The sequence below is a fragment of the Engraulis encrasicolus genome, chromosome 12 (genome assembly GCF_034702125.1).
Source record: "Engraulis encrasicolus isolate BLACKSEA-1 chromosome 12, IST_EnEncr_1.0, whole genome shotgun sequence".
Classification (NCBI taxonomy): Eukaryota; Metazoa; Chordata; class Actinopteri; order Clupeiformes; family Engraulidae; genus Engraulis; species Engraulis encrasicolus.
The window spans coordinates 26,967,742-26,987,097 of NC_085868.1; the positions used below are offsets into that span (position 1 = coordinate 26,967,742).

At 46.6% G+C, this 19,356-nt stretch overlaps 1 protein-coding gene across 1 annotated transcript in view; it reads right to left on the reverse strand.

Annotated features, from left to right (window-relative positions):
* The window catches only part of LOC134459641 (radixin), a 64,024-nt gene that overhangs the window by 36,383 nt on the left and 8,285 nt on the right, over window positions 1–19,356 (reverse strand). The window contains exon 3 of the mRNA XM_063211987.1: window positions 4,778–4,861. Within this exon, the coding sequence (XP_063068057.1) occupies window positions 4,778–4,861 (84 nt within the window). The remainder of the gene's footprint in view (window positions 1–4,777; window positions 4,862–19,356) is intronic.

Sequence of the window (19,356 nt, forward strand, 5' to 3'; positions counted from 1 at the left end):
CTGTGCTCACCACAATACAATCAAGCTACACTACAAACAGATGGGCAAATGGATGTATAGGGAGGAGGAATGTGCGCGCAAACACACACACACACACACACACACCACACACCACACACCACACACCACACACCACACACCACACACCACACAACACACAACACACAACACACAACACACACACACACACACGCATACTTACAAAAACAGGCAAGCAAAAAACCCAGACAGGTACATGACGGCTCACACACAAAAAAAACCATGCCACTTGGACACAGACACAGACACAGACACAGACACACACGGGATATGACAGCTGAACTGCTAAAACAGCTGAGGCTGGCGTTCTGTCAGCTGGCTGCTTTGGCACTGGAGAAGAGGAGAGGGGGGATGCTGAACACTGGAGAGTTGGAGAGGGGGAATGCAGAACACTGGAAAGTAAAGCCGGAGTGGGGGAAATACAGAACACTGGACAGTTGGAGACATTGGAGAACAAGAAAGGGGGGAATGCGGAATGCAGAACATTGGAGAACAGGAAAGGGGGAATGCGGAATGTAGAACACTGGAGAACAGGAGAGCAGGAGAGAAGGAATGCGGGCTGTAGAACACTGCAGAAGAGGAGAGGGGGAATGCGGAATGTAGAACACTGGAGAAGAGGAGAGGGGGAATGCTGAATGTTGCCTGGGGTAAGACGAGGGCAAGCTTGGATGCCAAGACACCGACATGGAGACAGAACAGAGATGACAAATGCATTAGTGGAGGAAGGAAGGAAAGAGGGAAGGAAGGAAGGAAGAGGGGAAAAAGGAAATGGGGCGAGGGGGATGAGCTGTGCGACAGCCCAGACTTCCTTCCCCTCAGACAGGTCACTCGAGCACACAGAAGCAACAGTAGAAAAAAAATCATACTCAGTGCAAGTTTATTCGGGCACTGTATTTTCACATTACTTCAACCTAAAAGTCTATGGCATTCATTTCAATCGAAACCAATAATACAGCTGGTACTCCTTCATCATAACCATTTCCATTTCCGCCATCGCCCTGCCAACACTTAGCCAAACATTGCAAATAGCGCACACCCACACACACCACTTGAGTTCATATTGATTTCTCAAGAGGACAGAAGTGGTCCCCACGGTCTATATCTATTGGAGGTAGAGAAGGAGCACATTAAGGAGCAGTCAGTCTGCTCTGATGCGGTTTTCATGCCAGCCAGAATGGTGCTGGTGCCCTTTCCAGCACCAGCTACATTTGCAGCCAACCTGCTTACCTGCAAACCACCCAAATTCATACCGGCTTTTGTATTTTACCGCATGCCACCATGTGCTACCCCGGAGGGACCTGCTGTAGCCTACATGGTCACCACAGTTTGCAGACAAAGTTTGCATGGCGGATCAACTTTCCGTGCCCAGAGTGCTCCGGTTCTAGGTTTTGAACATGTCAGTTTGTTTTAGATAAGGTGCGGTAACCAGTGTGGTTCTCTGTTGGGATGAACACGCTATGAGTGAGAATGCTCTATGCGATGGGAAGTACAGGGTCTGTGCACTACCGGTGTTTTAGGAGAGGGAAATTGGGAGGGAAATCTCTCCGTACATTAACAAAAATGGGGCAAAAATGCCCCCGTGGGTTAGAGACCTCACATGCTGCGACACGATTAAATTAATATTTCAGTCAAAGACATTAATATTGCATCACGTATGCTGTACAGATTTTAAAAAAAGAACAGCGTTCTGGAGTCTACTGGTCCCTTCTGTTCCGCTTGTACTGTAATGTCATACAACAAATCAGAACAGATATTAAATCTGAACACTGACAGACACCATAAAATGGTGACACCACGGTAGAACAGTTTGTGCAGTACTGGTGAGGAAGCCAAGCTGAGACCACCTCTAAACAAGCAATTGGATCCTTAGTGATATGCTTAAAATTCAACTGTTCAGCCAAATGATTAGTCCACTTGATTACAACATGGGCAGACAAAAAAGTATCTTCCGAATTAATCTCATATGCACAGAATGTGCATCTACACACAGGTTGTAACAAGACGCTACACATCAACACAACATCAACATGACAAGGAACAATAAGAAAAAAATCTTGTGGTAAAAATGGAAAAATAATGGAAGTGTTCCCGGGGGAAAACAATGATCACAATAATGATGCAGGTCTTCCCTGTGAGCACTTGATTTAAAAAAAACAGCAAATATTATCGCAGCAGCTGGTTAAATTGTCAGGTCAAAAGCGACCCATTAGGTAAAACGCTCAGACGGCAGCATTGCAGCAATGTTAAAAACCTGTACAACCGCTTATGACCCAATAAACACTTCATCCCCATTCAGCCTCTGCAGTCAATAACTCATTACCAGTCAATGGTGATCAACACTGCTCTAGTGGAGTGGAGAGGAGAGGAGTCTGAATGTGAAAGGCCCACTCAACCCTCAACCCACCTCTCTGAGGCTAAAACAACATGATTTTGTCAACCTCCTCCATATGCAAATGGGGACTAGACGTACCCACATCTGCACATTCGGATCCCAAATGAGCTGGAATGAACATGAGCACCATGCCATAGGACACACACAGACAAGGTGTTATGCACACAAACACACATGTGCGCAAACGCACACACACACACACGATTACTTTTACTTGGATCCAAGAGACAAGGGGTACAAGATCCAAATATCTTGTAAAAAGGTATTTGATAGGATGACAGGTCGTACATGCTACACACTTATAGCAGTTCTGTACTATTATTAATGTAACAAAACAAACACAAACCCAAACACACACAAAATACTGTGTTGGTCTCAGTAGCTCTCAGGGATGGCATTGTGTGTTATAAGACTATAAAAGAGCCATCACACCTCAGTGTGGGCAACTTAAGCACCAAGCACCAAGTTGCTACAGTTACAGTAGTACGAGGCGTCTGTGGGAGGAGTCTGACATCAATTGCCTTTGTCACCATAGTCTGTCTCCATAGGAATGAATGGAGCATTCTTCCACTCAATTCACTTTAATGTATTTCCACTGTAAAAGAGCCATCTTGGTGCAGGCCTATGTGGGAAGTGTATCTAACGGGTGAATAAAATGATCGAAAATATAAATTTGCTGTTCTTTGTTTGCTTTCTTATTTAAAATATTTATGTAGATTCGGCACCTAGTTAAAAAAAAAAAAAAAGACAGTGGATGTCTGTCCTTTCCACGTACCTGTAACTCTGTGGGCAGTGCTCTACTATTAAGGGGTCTACTCTGTGTGCAGACTAGAGTGACGTTACATAGCACACAACTAAGAAAAGGGGCTAAAAGCGCTAAATATCGGATGTGTCCTACTAAACTATAAAAGAGCCACCCCGCCACACCACAATGTGGACAGTGACATGTTGTGCTACAATGTAAGGAGGCCTCTGTCTGTGGCCAGGGTGACATCGCTTGCCATCAACACCATAAGCTTTCCTTCATAGGATTGAAAGGAGGACTTTGCTTTTTGCAGTACATGTCATTCCTTTCTTGGGTTTTCATTTTTTTTAAAGATACAACAACTTTATGAGGGATTCAGCGCCCACTCAAATAAGCAATAGTGAGACATTGAGAATGAGAATGTGTCTTTTCCACATACAGTAGTCTGTAGGCCGTGCCATACTGTGCCACAGTACTAGGAGGTCTCTATATACAGTGTGTGTGGGCAGAGTGACATCAGTGAGGAGCCAGCAGACCAAGAGCTGCCGTCAGCTCTCCCCTACGTTCATGGCAAGAGAGGCACCATAGCACAGCATGGGTATACGTGCAACAACTTCAGTAAGTTGGAGGTCTGTATCTGTGCACACAGTGTGACATCAGTAAGGGACCACTCTGAAAAAGGGTCTCAGAGAGCTAAATACCGTAATTGTCTTTCTATAGCAGCACAGTGCAGGCAGTACCACGCTGTGTTATCACACTGGGAGGCCTCTACAGAGTATGTGTGGGCAGAGTGACATCAGCGAGGAGCAGGCGGAGCGAGGGCTACCGTCTGCTCTCCCCTAGACCAGTACAGTGGGCTACTGTTAGGCAAAGGATTCTTTGAATAGCGCACGCACATGCACGCACACGCACGCACGCACACGCGCACACACACACACACACACGCACGCACGCACACACACACAACGGGTCAGTGCACCGGCTAAGACAGGCATCAGCAGTAGCCTCTCTCTCTCTCTCTGTGTTTTCTTTTAATGTTTTCACCCTCTGACCTCTGTGCCAGTCACTGCTGCAAATGTGCTGTTCCAGAGACTGCTGGGAATGACAACCTCTATTGTACTCACTCTCTCTCTTGTGGCTTCAGTGACGAGAGACAGTTGTGTAGACGGTGAGGGGTGAGGTCCAGAATATCAATTTGAGACTGATATACTAGGCCTACGATATAAACTCTTTGCTACTGAAAAAAGCATGTTGTGGTTTGTTTGACAAACTAAAAGCACATCTTGTTAAAATGTAAAATGCACTTAGGAGCTGGTCTTAGGAGCCGTCCTCGTAACTCCTCTTGATATAATACAGTGGTTCTCAACCTTTTTCAAGAAACGGCCGCTTGTCCTCATCACAAACCTCCCTAGAGCTCTCCAACGCCCCCTGGGGGGCTGTACGCCCCCATTGAGAAACACTAATATAATGCAATGCGGCCTTTGCATAAGCCTAACTGCAGCTGGTGCGACGGATGATGTCATCCAAGATGGCAAGACGTGATGAAGTACCCAAGTACCCCATCCATCCCTCTTCCCCCACCTCAACCCCTGGGGACTCACCTGATCAAAGAGCTGTTTGCCTGTGGTGTTTGGCTGGATGGCAAACTCCAGCTCCGCATCCATCGTAGTAACCCTGACATTGATCTGAGAGAGAGAGAGAGAGAGAGAGAGAGAGAGAGAGAGAGAGAGAGAGAGAGAGAGAGAGAGAGAGAGAGATAGAGATAGAGATAGAGATAGAGAGAGAGAGAGAGAGAGATAGAGAGAAAGAAAGAAAGAAAGAAAGAAAGAAAGAAAGAAAGAAAGAAAGAAAGAAAGAAAGAAAGAAAGAAAGAAAGACAGAAAGAAAGAAAGAAGAGAAACATTGTTAGCTATAGTCCTACACATTGGCTTTAGGTTTACTGTATAGTATCATGCGTACGATACATGGCCACAGCAGGCAAAGATAGTTGACAGAGCTAAAAAATATGGCAGTGGCAGTATTTTTAATTATTTAAGTTCAAACATGAACTAGCCTTGTTAATAAAGCGGTTTTATCTTAGAAGAGTGCCTTGGCGTCCTGCCTTTTTTTGATTTTTTTTTATAGCTAAAAAATATGCTTGAATTTCAGCATGTTTCAAATTACGGTAAAGTGTAAACTGTAAAATGACACTTCACTTTGACCACATTACGTAACCACGATTAAAATCACCCCTGAAGTAAAAGAAATCAATGGAACACAGATATGCTAATGTTGTCACAAGACCCTTTTTAAACAGGCATAATCTTAGTTGCATCACTGACTTTTTGAAAACTCACAAGAATCACCACCAACCACATGGACTGAAAACCAAGACACCCTGAGAGCTTGTGGTTTTCAACATCTCTGTGTTTACACATGTATTTGAGGATCATTTCAACTCTGATGGTGTGTGTGTGCGTGTGTATGTGTGTGTGTGTGTATGTGTGTGCGTGCATGTTTGTGTGTGTGTGTGTGTGTGTGTGTGTGTGTGTGTGTGTGTGTGTGTGTGTGTGTGTGTGTGTGTGTGTGTGTGTGTGTGTGTGTGTGTGTGTGTGCGCGCGGGTGTGTGGGTGGGTGTGTGCGCGCGCGCGTTAAGGCCGTGTCATGATGAAACGAGGAATGCGCCCCGCAGGCCGCGGCCAGTTGGGGCTCTGTGCTTTTTGGCAATGGCCAGCGTGGCGGTGTGGATGTCACCGTGCACGTCACCTGATACGCCACGAGCCGACGCCATGCCGCTGGCTACACAGTACTGCAATGAAGCCCAGCAGAGGCAGGGAGGGGGGTGTGGGGGGCAGGAAGAGGACAGGAGAGGAGGACAGGGGAACACAAGGTAGGGAGAGAAGGAGAGAGACGAAGGCAGGAGAGGAGGTATGGAGAAGGGTGCCCAGTGGGGCAGGACTAGGGTATATGAAGAAAAGGAAAAGGGGAGGGAGGGGGGTGCCAGGAGGGCAAGAGGTGGAGAGGTGGGCAAGAGGGAGTGGGAGGGGAGGAAAGGGGAGGGAAGGAGGAAGGTGGGAGAGAGTGGAAAGCAATGGGCAGAGGGAGAGGGAGAGGGAGGAGAGATGTTTAGAGGGAGGAGAGGGATAGAGAGAGGTGTTGAGGGAGGAGAGAGCGATAGAAGGAGGCAGAGGGAAACAGGAGGGAGGGAACGGGAGTTTACTGTAATGCACCCCCTGTATGTCATGTACAATTGTTGAGACAATGGTTCCACCTCCTTGCCTCCAACCAAATCAAACTGAAAGTCTCAAGTGTGTGTGTGTGTGTGTGTGTGTGTGTGTGTGTGTGTGTGTGTGTGTGTGTGTGTGTGTGTGTGTGTGTGTGCGTGTGTGTGTGTGTGTGTCACATTTGCAGCAAGTGGGCCAGGACCACTTTTGTGCCTCTCAATTCTCTCGAAAGGGCAAGCACTCAACTTCCAGGCACGTCTCCAAATCCCTCTCCCTCTCTGTTTTTCTCTTCACCCTCTCTTTCCTCTTCCTCTCCTCTCCTTTCACACTTTTCTCTTCTCTTCCTCTCCTATTCTGTCAATCTCTGTCTACTTATTCCGCTCCTCTCTTCTACCACTCTTCTCCATCTCCTCTCTGTCCCCATCTTTTTTCCTAGCTTTCTCTCCTCCTCAGTATTCCCCTGCAATCACACCTCTTCTCTTCCTCTTCCTTCTTTCCTCTCCCCCTTTCCTCTAGCCCTCTTTTCTCTGTCCATGACTTCTCTTTGGCTATCCTCTGTTCTCCCGCTGCTACCACCACTCTTCTGTCCCTCCTCCACTCTCCGATCCCATACTTCTCTTCTCTCCATTCTCTCTCCTTCTCCTCTCCCACCCCTCTACTCTATGCACTCCTGCTACCCCCTGACTCTTCTCCCCTCTCATCCTGTTTTCCTGTGCCTTTCTGCTCCCCACCGTCGTATCTCCCTCCCTTTCCCTCCTCTCCATTCCCTCTTCCTCTCCTTCTCTCCATTCTATCTTCCTCTTCACTCTTAGGCTCTTTCTCTCCATCTCTGCAGTTCCCCCATCCCCTCTATTCCATCCCTCTCCATTCTCCTGCCCCCCCCTCCTCCTCTCCCACTCCCCTTCTCTCCACTCCCCTGTTCTCCTCATCTCCTCTGTTGAGGTGGAGCAGCAGCTGAGACTCAGCCATTGGTTGCCGGTAGCCAGGCCTTCTCAGCGCTGACATGGTGCGTTTTACACACACACACACACACACACACACGCACGCACGCCATGCTCGCACACAGGCATACACACAGACAACGACCACAGCAGGGTACACTTAAGCTTACTCTTTGCCACGGCACTACACGAAGATAATTCATGCCAGACACAGATTAGACTCTTGTATGCTTCTGCCCAGCTTCCATGCACAAAACCTACCCCAACCACCACATCACTTGAGTTATTGCGCAATTGCACACTACTACATAGCACTTTCGCTACCTGACGTCTTAATGCAAGGCAATCAAAATGTTTTTGGTTTCAGTATGGCAAAGCAACAGAAGAAGAAGAGCGCCTTGGTCAAACACCCTCAGCCATGGGCCACAGACCACATCATGCAGTGGTTAACATGGATGATATGGGTTTTGAACCTGTAACTTGTGACCTTAGGGGAGTCGTCTCAGAATGAGGAGGTTGCAGGGTCAAAACCCAAATCATGTGTAGAGTTTAACCCTAAACCCAATGTGACCCACCACACGTTAATGTCACACAGACTGTAAAAATGCTCTTGATTCATGATCTGAATCTTATGCAACTCTCAGTGGCACAGCCTTGCACATGGAGAAAACTCCGCACGCGCGCACACACACACGCTCGCGCACAGACACACACACATAAGTGCAATGCTAAAAAGCATGCATGCTCTCTTGGTACTGCCATTTCCCTCTAAAAACATACACACATGCGCGGGCACGCACACACACACACACACACAGAGGGAAGAAAGTTGATCCCAGCGGCGGGTGTGTGAGTGTAGAGTTACAGCTGTGCGTTTCTGTGCCTTAGTCTCCTGTATCCAGCCCCGCTTTCCTTTCCCCTTTCTCTGCCTCAGTCATTAATTACTAATGAAACCGACACAACGCAACACGTCCATCCCACATTCTCCCTCTTTTCTCTTCCTCACCACATTCTACCTTGTTTCTCTTCCTAAACACTCTAACTGCACAATGTATCCTGTAGTATCCCTCCTTTATATCCTTTCCTCTCCACTCAGGAAACTACACAATGCATACATCCTTAACTCTTCTTCTCTTCTCCTCCTTACCACTCACGAAAACTACATAATGCATCTCACATTCCATCTCTCTTCTCTTCCTCACCACTCAGACTTCCTCTTCTAATTTTCTTCTTCTCCTCTTCCTCTTCTCATTGCTTTTCCTCTCCACTCATGAAACCTACACAACACATCCATCCCACATTTTCCCCATTTTCTTTCCGTCCCTACGTTCTTTTCTCTTCCTCATCACCACACATTGAAACTACACAGCACATCCCATATTCCACCTCTCCTCCTTCCCATGTGCCTCAGCAGGCAGGGCCTACAGTGTATTCCGTTATCTCTCGCTCTCTCTCTCCCTCTTCCTCTCTCCCTCACCCTCTACCCCGTTTTGCGGTTCCATAAAACACGCTACCAAGACCTTTCGTGAGCGTGAGCGGTGAACCAAGCTCAGCCATTTGCTGCCACTTAGGCGAGTGTTTGTCGGTCTCTGTTCACTCCACTCTAACCTTGCGCTGCTATCACGCTTGGCTTGCATGCGTAAGCTGGAGCACTACAGCACGGAATAGGCCATATCTACACAGCACACACTAGTCGTTCGTTGGGCCCTGCTCACTAACCACAAGCTTTCATCACGCAGGCATACATAACGGTAAACAGAATCAGGCACTGGGCTGTATCTATAAAGCACGCACAAGGTGTTTGTGTTCACGCCTTACTTTCTCTAAAACAGGCTAGAACACAGAAGCAGGTACTGCTGAGGCCATATCTCTACAGCACGCACTAGGCTATATCTCCTCCATGTCTTATGGAACTGGATATGTGCGCTTATTCATGGGGTGATAAATAACAAGAGACAGGGGGAGCGAGAGCACGCAAGAGGGTAGACACCGAGGCAAAGATAGAAATAAAAAGAATCGGAGATAGGGAGAGACTAGACCTGCCATATTGAAAAGCTGAATGCATGCAATAACTCAATGGGCGTATTACAATGGGCAACTCCATTCTACATGCCATGTGATATGGTCGCGTGGTAAGTTTAGATCCAATCCTTCTACTCAAAAGGTTGTAGGATCTTGCTATAGCGTCAATGTGCTCATTCATCTACAGAATTAAGTTAGCAAAACATGTCTACTAAAGGTAAAGCAAAACAAAGCAAAGCAAGTTTAAAGTAGTTCGCGAAATAAACTATAATCGCAGACACAACAAATTTCCAGACACAACCATGCAAACAATCGCTCAAAGGCAACACTTGCAACTTTCAAAGAAAATAGAAAACACTTTATTTATATGGCTAGACATCATCTGGTGAGAGTTTGTAAGGCTCTAACTGTCTAACCCAAGCCTACAGTATGCGTTTGAATCACAAGCCGTCGCTGGGCGGACTGGAGCAGCTAAGCGGAGCGGATAAGCGTACTGTAGTACCTTTTCCAGATAGATCAGTAAGTAGGAGCTATAAATGGCAATGCCACCACACATTGTCATGAGTGCAGTGTGCCAGGCGGGCCAGGCAGCGAGCTCACTTTCCCCCCTGCCATGCAAGCATGCACGTCAGGTCCCCTACTGTACTGTACACTATGCAGCAGGGTCAGTATCAAACGTACTGCTCCAGTGAAGCAGCACGCACTGTCACTCACTGCCAAACTCTCTCTCTTCATCTTCTTCATGCATTGCATTGCATTGCTCGCTCGCGCTCTCTCTCTCTCTCTCTCTCTCTCTCTCTCTCTCTCTCTCTCTCTCTCTCTCTCTCTCTCTCTCTCTCTCTCTCTCTCTCTCTCTCTCTCTCTCTCTCTCTCTCTCTCTCTCTCTCTCTCTCTCTCTCTCTCTCTCTCTCTCTCTCTCTCTCTCTCTCTCTCTCTCTCTCTCTCTCTCTCTCTCTCTCTCTCTCTCTCTCTCTCTCTCTCTCTCTCTCTCTCTCTCTTTCTCTCTCTCTCTCTCTCTCTCTCTCTCTCTCTCTCTCTCTCACATACGCACGCACGCACGCACGGGCTATATTCTCAATGGTAAATTTAAAAAAAACTTGACAGCTAAGCTTAATACAAATGGCTTCAATCCTTCAAAAGACAACATGCTTCAAGAAGATCTGGTGTCATTTGTCATATATAAAACACCACACCACCCATTAAAATTGTGAAACCGTACACGAAGGAAACGCTCTGCTCAATAACTTTTTTTCGCTAATTTGAGGCCTCTTAATGCTGAGTAGATCTAATTAATCCCCAAGAAAATGAAGGGATCCCTAAGGAAATTAAGGAATGTATGAAGTCGGAAATAATGCAGATCACGCTATGAGAAATGCAAGTGTGTGTAGGACTTCTCCCAGCACCTAACACTTAAGGCGGCTTCCTTGACAATAAACATCTACCCCCTTGACCCCCTTTTAGAGATTCCTCTAAAAAGATGAATTTTGTATTGTGAATATCATTTCTTAAAGGGGCACAAGGTAGGATGACGTTGTTTGCGCGGTGCCTGTGGCATGCCTGTCTCAAAATCTACACCGTAATGAAAAAAAAAATGCTGTTCAAATCAACTCGCTGTGAGAATGCTTTTCTGAATACAGCATGCAAAGCGATTTTTCATATGAAAAGTTTTTCCCACAACACTCCTCTGTCAAAAAGTTGCATTCAGGGTTTTCCGACAGCGGATCGTGGAAGTGGTCGCGAGAGTCATTGTTCACTCACTAATGAATCGCATAACCATCGGCTGACTCGGGACAGTGATTAATTAAACTTTCAATCCTACCTGGAGCCCCTTTAATCATATTCCATATGAATCCATAAAAAATATCAAAATGTAGCCTTTCCAATGAAGATGGTCACGTGTCTGATACAGACCAGACCCACACCCACCCTGACTAGCAAACTAGCAAAAGTGGGGAAATACTGTATGAGAAATGTGCAATTATGGTTACATATGGGTTGGCTCAGGGCAGTCAGTGTAGGATCTTGCTGCCCTTACATTCAACTTTGGACCCAGAGAGCAGATGTCTCAAACCGACGAAGAGTGTGTGTGTGTGTGTGTGTGTGTGTGTGTGTGTGTGTGTGTGTGTGTGTGTGTGTGTGTGTGTGTGTGTGTGTGTGTGTGTGTGTGTGTGTGTGTGTGTGTGTGTGCAGTTGGCTTAAAAGGCCCAACACAACTTCTACTCTTCTATGAACCAACACAACCCAGAATGGCGTTTAAAAGGGGAAGGTGTTGCAGGGGAAGGTGTTGCAGGGGCAGTGTTGATGTTTGTGTAGCCCACATTGTAGTGGAGGTGGGGGTTTAGAAGTTCTGGAACACCACCAATTTCCAAAGTGGCTGGGAGAAGCTCTGCTACCCTCAATCTGCTGCTCTGACCAAAAGTTGAGGTGTGGACAGAAGTGGTGGGGGAAGGGAGGGCAATAAAATGGACATGAAAAACATGCTATGTAGTGTGTGTGTCTTTCTCGCTCTCTCTCAAATGGATATCCCTATGTCAAACAAAATAAGTCAATCGGGTATCCTAAATATAATGCATGTTTTAACAAGTCAGACAAATCAATTTCAAACTGCAACAACAACCACTTTTGCAATAAACAACAGAGCTCATTTTCTAAGCTGATGAGAATGCAGTAATTCTTGCACAGTACTGTAAGTGCAAGAAAAAAATGTATATGTACTTTCCTGTATAGATTTCTCAAAATGAATCCCCTAAACCCTACACAACAATACAGCCTTTGCACACAGGTCACAGACCGCAATAGCCAAATCCTGTGCGCCTGCGTTTTGAAATAGCTGCAATGTTTGTGAGCTAGTGTTAAGAATGCAAGTGACAGAAAGAGTGCCATTTTACTGAAGAGATGCAGCATAGTAGCCAGGCCATGCCCTCCTAGTGACGCAACACCTTCAGCGTTGCTCCTAGTCAGGCCAAGAGCAATACAATAATGTTTCTGAGCTCCTGAAAAATCTGGAACTCCTCCCACTTTGTCGGGAAGCATACAACCATTAGCAAACCAAGGGAGGCACGTCAACCATGCCATTTGGGAAATGTTAATCGTTATGCTCTAGGTCAGTGGTTCTTAACCTGGGGTGCGGGCACCCCCTGGGGGTGCGCCAGAGGTTTTAGGGGGTGCGCGGAATTTTGTTTCCGTTGAGGTTGTGATCAAAATTCTGCTTCCAAACATTATAATTAGGCCAAATTATGACCAAATTAAAACATGTTTTGGTCCCCATATAAAGTCATTAAAGTATTGATTAATGTCTGAAGATTAATCACTCAAATAATTTTTTAGTGCGTATACACCCGTAGACGCTTGGGTTGGGGGTGCGTGGCTTGTCTTGGGCACAGGTCAGGGGGTGCTTCAAGAAAAAAGGTTAAGAACCACTGCTCTAGGTCAGACCAAGTCCTGAAGAGATTTGAAAGTCGATGATAATCAGGGTAGCAGTACAGCGCCAACGGTGGTGTTTACAATGAGGCCTATGAATGACATGTTGTGTGGACACAGGCACACACACAGGCTTTTATACTTCTGTGTGTATACATAACAAAGTAGTCAGTAGTAGCAGCCAGTGTATCGTAGGTCATACGGGCCTTGTAAGCTCATGTGTGCATCAATACAAAAAAAAGTCTCTATGCTTTTAAGCCCACTCTTGGCTACGGGCTAACTCTTAGCAAGCAGCAGGCAGTACAGGTGAATGCCCTGCCGGCGACGCATTTACCTGCTCGGTGAGCGACATACAGCACAGTGCGTTTTGGGGAGGTGAACAGAGGTGCTGTGGAGGTGCTCTCTGGCGTAGGACACCTGTACCTGCTCCAGTTCCCATTGCAACGCTGCACATGTGATGTGATTTTCCAGTCGAATCGGCAGCCAGGGCAAGGCTAATTATAGCGTCTTCCCGTAACGTCCCTCAGGGAGACGCAGGGGACGAGGTGCGCGCGACAAGACGCGCACATACTGTACCACTCTCAGGCAGGCAGGCAGACACCAGGGCCAGGGTACGCAACACATGCAGGGCTGGGAGAGACAGGGGTCTGAGCACTCAAGACATGTGGTTGCAAGCAGGCATGCAGACACGGGACAGCCCGGGTACACAAGACATTGAACTCGCTTCGCAGGCAGGAAGTGAGATGCAGAGTACAGGTCGGGATACGCAATACATGCTGGCAGGGAGACACAGGATATCGTGTACGCCAGACGTGTGCACAGGCAGGCAGGCAGGTAGGCTGGCTGACACAGAGGAGGGATTCATAAGACATGTGTAGATTAGGGATGCAAACGATTAATCGATTAATCGACTTTAATCGATCAATGCATTAATCGATTAAAAAACATTAATCGCAATTAATCAACAATTCAACTGACAAGAGACCCTACAGCATGGGCATGTGAAGAGTGTGTGTGAAGAGGGGTGTGAATAGTGGGAATATTTAAATCACCTTTGGAAAGAACTGAAATAGAATTAATTTAAATGTGGCATTTTATCTCAACTTTTAATTAAAATGTTTAGATTTAGTAGTTTTTTTTTCGAGAAACATTGAGATTTCGGGGGGAAAACGCCGCTTATCAATTAATCGTAAGTTGATCGGTAAGGCTATCAATTAATGATTAATGAATTAATCGATAATTTGCATCCCTAGTGTAGATAGGCGAGCAGGGGTACACAGGGGAAGGGACGTGTAAGATGTGCTTGCATAGCCTGGCTACTGTGACTTCAAAAGGTCTTCAAGCATTTGGTCTTGACTACTCAATTTGTCAACCCATTTCTCCAAGTAAAATGCAAATGCAAAGGGATTGCAGTGATTGCTGGATGCATACAGACACACCTGGTGAGCAATGCCCTGAGGGACAGCCTTTTGTTGCACGCCAAAAGCATACTGAACAACGGCCACTAAGCACGCACACACACACACACACACACACACACACACACACACACACACACACACACACACACACACACACACACACACACACACACACACACACACACACACACACACACACTAGGCATGGTACGGTTTGCGTCGCAAACCGAAACCGTACGGTGTGCATGTCACGGAACGGGGTAGTGCGCAACCGCACGGTGCCCACGGTTTCCAAAAAAAAAAAAGCGAGTGACCACCGGCGGACGACGCAACAGCATGCACCAGCTGACTAGGCTACAGTAGCCTGCGCAAGTGCAGGTCGGTCAGCAGCGTCTCCCTTTCCCCCCTCTCTCTCCACGTTAACGCAAGCGACTGCCCCCAGCTTTTATTCTGACCAATTTAAATTAAATGAACATGAATTTACAAAAAATGACAGATTAGCAGAACAAAGTAGACTATGACTTACGTTACAGTAGCCTAGTGTAGGCGTCGGCGTTATCCACGTGACATTGAATGGGTATTCCAGACGGCAAAATGCGAGATAATTGAACATATCCACCAGATTCACTGCGCTGTCCTTAACTGGAATCAACTGTATTCCTGATTATATGTAGCCAGTTAAACTCTGATGGAATGAAGGGAACTTTGTGCTGTTGCCTAGTTAACATTGATTTTTTAACACTATAACCAAAATAAAATTTGACTGTTTTAACAGTCTCAGCTTCACAGGAGTTTTTTTTAAACATTCCTGAGTAGCCTATTGTATAGGCCTACACTTCTAAAAAAAACGATCTTTTTAAATTATTTGTTACCTTAACTTTCACATTTTAACATAACTTAACCCTATCACTTGTTCACTTAAAATTGAATTTGACTTCTGATTTTACTTCTATGCTTCTCATGGCCGGCAGTTTCACGATAGGAAGCAACTGATTCATCCTAAGCGCAAAACTCGCAGAAAGCGGTATCAAAATAAAAGTCCAATTCGTTCTCAATGTGTCATTAACCAAAATAGTCATACTGCACTGACCTAATGGTCCCATTGCCTTCAGGAGTGTAGCTGTTTTATTTTTACACGTCAAATGTGTTATAGTATGTAATATTTGAATATTTGTCAACTTAAAAGTTAGGACTTAGTTCTCCTTTTTTGTGAAATAAATGGAAGCATGTTAAAATCGTTGATATCTTTCCTCTTTCAGTAACTTCACCTTGTTACAGGTTAAATGAAGTCAAATTCAACATGATAAGCTTACATTTTCATTCTAATTTTTATATTATACATTTCTAGTGCATAATACATTTTATTTTTTTTATTTTTTTTTAAAACCCAGAACCGTACAAAACCGAAAACCGTGACCTTGAAACCGTGACATGGACCGAATCGTGACTTTTGTGAACCGTACCACCCCTAACACACACACACACACACACACGAAGCACAGCAGTTAAGTGAAAAATGCCTTAGGCCAGCAACTGCTGCCAAACCGTGTTAAATGCACCAGTACAAAATTCAGGGCACGAGATTAGGCCCACCTCCAAACGAGAGAAAAATTAAGACCGATCAGCACCTTTGAGTGACAGGGGTACAAGTCAGGTCCATGACGATAAGGGCCTGTGTCTGTGTGTGTCTGTGTGTGTCTGTAGCTGTGTCTGTAGCTGTGTCTGTAGCTGTGTCTGTAGCTGTGTCTCCTACTGCTCTCATGCATTTAATGCGAGACTGAGCGTATCTGGATGATTGTGTGGTTGGTGTCTCTCGTCGCACGCGTGCATGCATGACTTTTGCCACTAGCTGGAAAGGTCAATAGTGTGTGCATGCACACGCATGCGCGCAAGCAATATTGAGCTTTCCAGCCAGGCAGCGACAAAAGTCAATTTAGCACCTGAACAGCTTGAGTATGAGGTATGGGGTATGGGGTGGTGACAACACCAAGAGAGTGCACACAGCTGCTGCTCCCTAGCCTGGCAGCCAAACCCCTACAGCAAAAAGCTGTACAGGGGTCTGGAGAAGCTCGATATCACGTCAAATCGTGTCAAATCCCCACACAGCAAAAAGTTTGATTTTGGGAGTCGCACGAACGGCCGCCATGTCTCTCTGAGAAATGTGAGACTCCCGTCCAAACAATCCATACGCCCATTTGATTGGTTATCGGACCATCTAATTTGCATGAAATTCTGTCGTCACTACACAGCCCGGCCTCTGATACCACTCCTCACGATTTGATTGGCCTGATTAATTTGCAGCGTTGCAAAACCACCACAACTGACTTGGGAGCAAATTCAATTTGGAGTCACTAGGGGTGTCTACCTAGATTTCAAGGCTAGCTGCATAGTGTCCCGAGACAGTTTACATCAAGCAAGACACTCAGAGCTGTGAAACCGCACGTCGTTCTCTCATTCTTCCCCTCTCTGTGAAGACAGAACTATGAAACCACACGGGTTGTCCGTCTCTCTGTCTGTCTCCGTCAGTCTCCCTCTCTCTTAAAGAGCTGTGAAACCGCACGTGTGGCTGTTCCCCCCCCCCCTCTCTCTGAGGGAGAGAGGCGAGAGAGAGAGAGAGAGAGAGAGAGAGAGAGAGAGAAAGAGAGAAAACTGTGTATCTCTCTCGCCCTCTCCCTCCCTCTTTCTCTTCAGACCTGTGAAATTGTGTGTGTGTGTGTGTGTGTGTGTGTGTGTGTGTGTGTGTGTGTGTGTGTGTGTGTGTGTGTGTGTGTCTCTAGACAGAGCTGTGAAACTGCACGTGTGGTTGTTGTGTCTTTATCTCTCCGTCTCTGCACCTCGCTGTGTTTACGTTCCTCGCAGACACACCCTAATTAAATGTGCAGCTGTTTGTGGGTAAGCCGTTTAACGGGAGCTTTGCTGGGAGGGAGGCCTCAGACAGACCAAGTCAGATCCCATCCCATGCCGTCCCGTCCCGTCCCTTCCCTTCCCTTCCCTTCCCCTCCCCCAACACCAACACGGCCACGGGCTAATCCTCACACAGCAACTACAGGCTAGCCTGCAGTCAGCTACCCTAGCTGGTTATTATGGCTCAGCCGTCACCTTCTCTTGCTGGGTTTCCCCCAGCACTTTATTATGAAGGTAGCCACCTTGTCAACAGACCCCTACCACCTTTACTAGGCAGGTCTCCTCCAGTAGGGAGGCACCGATACCACTTTTTTGAAAACCGATGCAAGTACGAGTACATTAATGTTTGTACTTGCTGATACCGAGTACCGATACCGATACCTTTTACCACCAAAATACAATGAAAATAAATGCATGGCTTTGTTTTTTTCCACCGGTGATATTGTTATTGTCCATTTCCATGTAGATTTAAATGTTAGTAAATGCATGAGGTGGCACTTTTTTTCCATGCTGCTTTTCAAGTCCACAGAACGTGACAAGATTTTGCATTGTTTTGTGTAATCGGAGTATCGTTCCTGGTATCGGCAAGTGCAGTTCGAGTACGAGTATAATGAGCAGTATCGGGTGCAGATACCGATACCAGTATCAGTATGGGTGCATCCCTAGTCTCCAGAAAAGACTGAGATTTTGTGACACAAACGTAGTATTTCAGATACACATCAGAGCTAACCTGTTTCACCAGTAAGCGCATCTTAATTTGGTAATTTCAAGCCCTCCGTTCGAATGAATTAGTCTGAGGGTATGGTAAGAGTAGGCTAGCCAGCAGGCAGCCACCCTAGCTGGCGGCCTCCGAGTCTCTAACTCCAAGGACACATTCTCACGATATTGGCTAAACTTTGCCATTCATTCCTATGAGGGAGGCCAAAATATAAAGTTTAATATTATGCAAATGAGGGGCGAATGTTAGCCTGATTATCATAGACTTTCAAATCTCTTCGAGACTTGGTCTGACCAAGAGCATAACGATTAACATTTCCCAAACAGCATGGTCGACCTGCCTCTCTTGGTTTGCTAATGGTTGCATGCTTCCCGACAAAGTGGGAGGAGTTCCCGTTTTTTCAGGAACTCAGAATTGATATTGTGTTGCTCTTGGCCTGACTAGAAGCAACGCTGAAGGTGTTGCATCACTAGGTGCAACAAAATAAATGTTTCATTCCATTTAATTTGCGACTTGATGACCATCGAGCTATCAGAATGGACCACTGAATTTCGCATCTCTTCTCTTTTATTTGCTTCGCTTTTTCGATCACCTTCTTTTACCTTCCCTTTCCTCTGTGTCTCAGTCTTACGAGAAGGGACAAATCACTTAAGCTTAGCCTTCCATTTTCTGAAGAAGGAGATGCAGATGTACTAATTATCATCAAGACCAAAACATTCATCGCACACACGCACCCTGAAACACAAAACAACATACAAGTTGTTTTATTGGGATACTGAAGTTTTGTGATCATACAGATAAGGTTAAAATATAGAGCCTTCACAGTAAAAAAAAAAAAGACAGGTTGAAAAAGAGCGAGGAAGAGTGAAGGAGAAGTGACTCCCGTCTATGGCACTTCATAGCTCAACACGCACACATGCTGCAGTTTGACTTCTGTGCTTCCACAGGATGTCAATAAAGCCAGTAGGTTTATAGGGGGGGCCTACCTTACACAGAGAGCCACATACACACACACTCCACCAGTCTCTGTAAAAACAAAAACAGGCAGGCGCAACTCAAGGGGAATGCCTGCAGGGCCTCTTCCTGAGAGGGACACACGCGCGCGCACACACACACACACACACACACACACACACACCTCTTCCTGAGAGGGACACACACATGTACACGCATGCACGCACGCACGCACGCACGCACTTCTCTTCCTGAGAGGGACACACGTGCGCGCACGCACACACACGCACACAACACGCACACACACGCACACACACTACACGCACGCACACACACACACACACGCACACAACACGCACACACACGCACACACACTACACGCACGCACACACACACACACACCTCTTCCTGAGAGTGGGACCTTGGGGGTCTCACTTCTGAGACCCCCCCCCCCCCCCCCCCCCCCCCCCCCCCCCCCCCCCCCCCCCCCACCCCCACCCCCCCCCACCCCAACCCCCCACCCCCCCCCCCCCCCCCCCCCACACACACACACACACACACACACGTGTGACAGGCACACTAACACACACACACACA